The 1,396-nt window shown below is 46.1% G+C and overlaps 1 protein-coding gene across 1 annotated transcript in view; it reads left to right on the top strand.

The window, feature by feature from the left end:
• The window catches only part of UNC80 (unc-80 homolog (C. elegans)), a 140,700-nt gene that overhangs the window by 106,965 nt on the left and 32,339 nt on the right, over positions 1-1,396 (top strand). Inside the window, 3 exon segments of the mRNA XM_009887601.1 lie at positions 65-161; positions 860-1,030; positions 1,244-1,336. Of these exon segments, the coding sequence (XP_009885903.1) occupies positions 65-161; positions 860-1,030; positions 1,244-1,336 (361 nt within the window).

Genomic DNA, 1,396 nt, shown 5'->3' with positions numbered 1-1,396 from the left:
TCTAGCTCCTTTCATATTCAGTATGTTTGTGTGATAGTCTTCTCATATTGCTTTACTCCCTCAGACTTCTGCTATGGGAATGAAGACTTGACCTTTTCAATCAGTGAAGCCATCAAGCTGTGTGTGACAGTGGTGGCCTATGCTCCTGAATCATTCAGAAGGTGCTAATCTGTTTTCTTGGTTTGTGCAGACTCAGAGAAGGTACAAAAGTGGCATATGCATGCGAAAACAAGGCAGACAAATGGAGGCAGAGCGTATAGAAATTCCAAGCATGGGGCTTCTCTGTGAGGCCAAGCCTCTGCCTCTTGGTACCTTTCCTAGGGCACCAGTTCCAAACCCTGCCAGCCGCTGCCTGCAGCACTCAGCTGGACGGCAGTCAGAGTGGCAACACGTAAGCTGTATTTCCAGGTGGGGATCACAGTGTGTCCTGCAGACTTCTGTTGTCAGAGCCAATGGAGAGGGAACTGGAGGGTGAGAAACAAGCAGCTGGAAAGAACAGGAAGGTACAGAGAGAGAGGAGGTAAACTGGTAAAACAGAAAAGATAGTTTCCAAGAGAGAGTTGGAGAAGAAAGGAGTCTTTGGAAGGGAAAATGAATGTCTGCAAATGGATGACATTCAAAAGATACCCAGAAGTCTGGGTTATTTTTATTATTATTGTTTCATGCGTCAGCTAATTTTCCCTTTGATGTCCCTGATCCAAGAGTTTCTTTGGCCCAGGACTGCTTATCTCGTGAGAAGCAATGAAATCACAGGGCCAGTGGTGATCCATGGGTCTTCAGACAGAAACTTAAGCCTCTGCCTGATGTGAGTTTCAGGACTGACAAAAAAAACCAGACCAAGTATTGATTATTTTTCCAGCCTCCAGATGCTGATGGTCTTGGAAGCACTGGTTCCCTGTTACTTGCAGAAGCTGAAGCGACAAACTTCTCAAGTGGAGACTGTGACAGCAGCTCGTGAGGAGATTGCTGCTATGGCTGCCCTTGCCACCTCTTTGCAGGCCCTCTTGTACAGTGTAGAAGTTCTCACCAGGTAACCCACGTGGTTCAAAGGTCTGAGCCTGCATTTGGTTATCAGTTTGGGGAGAGGGAATGCACAGGAAGTCACAATATGCAACTTAGCTTGAATAATGGTTGAGTTTTAGACATGGTAAAATTAGTGCCAAACTTCACTAGATCACACGCAGAATTTCAGTGAGCTTGTTAGATGTCATCTTTAGTGTGCTATTCACCTTCCCTTTGCCAGGCCTATGACAGCCCCACAGATGAGTCGGTGTGACCAAGGCCATAAAGGGACAACAACAGCAAACCACACCATGTCAGCAGGTGTGAACACAAGGTACGTCAGTGGACTTTTCTTTCTTTCTCTCTCATTTTTCTGAACAGCTTTTTTTGGGGC

This window comes from Charadrius vociferus, unplaced genomic scaffold (genome assembly GCF_000708025.1).
Source record: "Charadrius vociferus isolate BGI_N301 unplaced genomic scaffold, ASM70802v2 scaffold136, whole genome shotgun sequence".
In the NCBI taxonomy this organism is placed as follows: Eukaryota; Metazoa; Chordata; class Aves; order Charadriiformes; family Charadriidae; genus Charadrius; species Charadrius vociferus.
The sequence above is the reverse complement of the archived record's forward strand: the minus strand, read 5'-3'. Positions and strand labels throughout refer to the sequence as shown.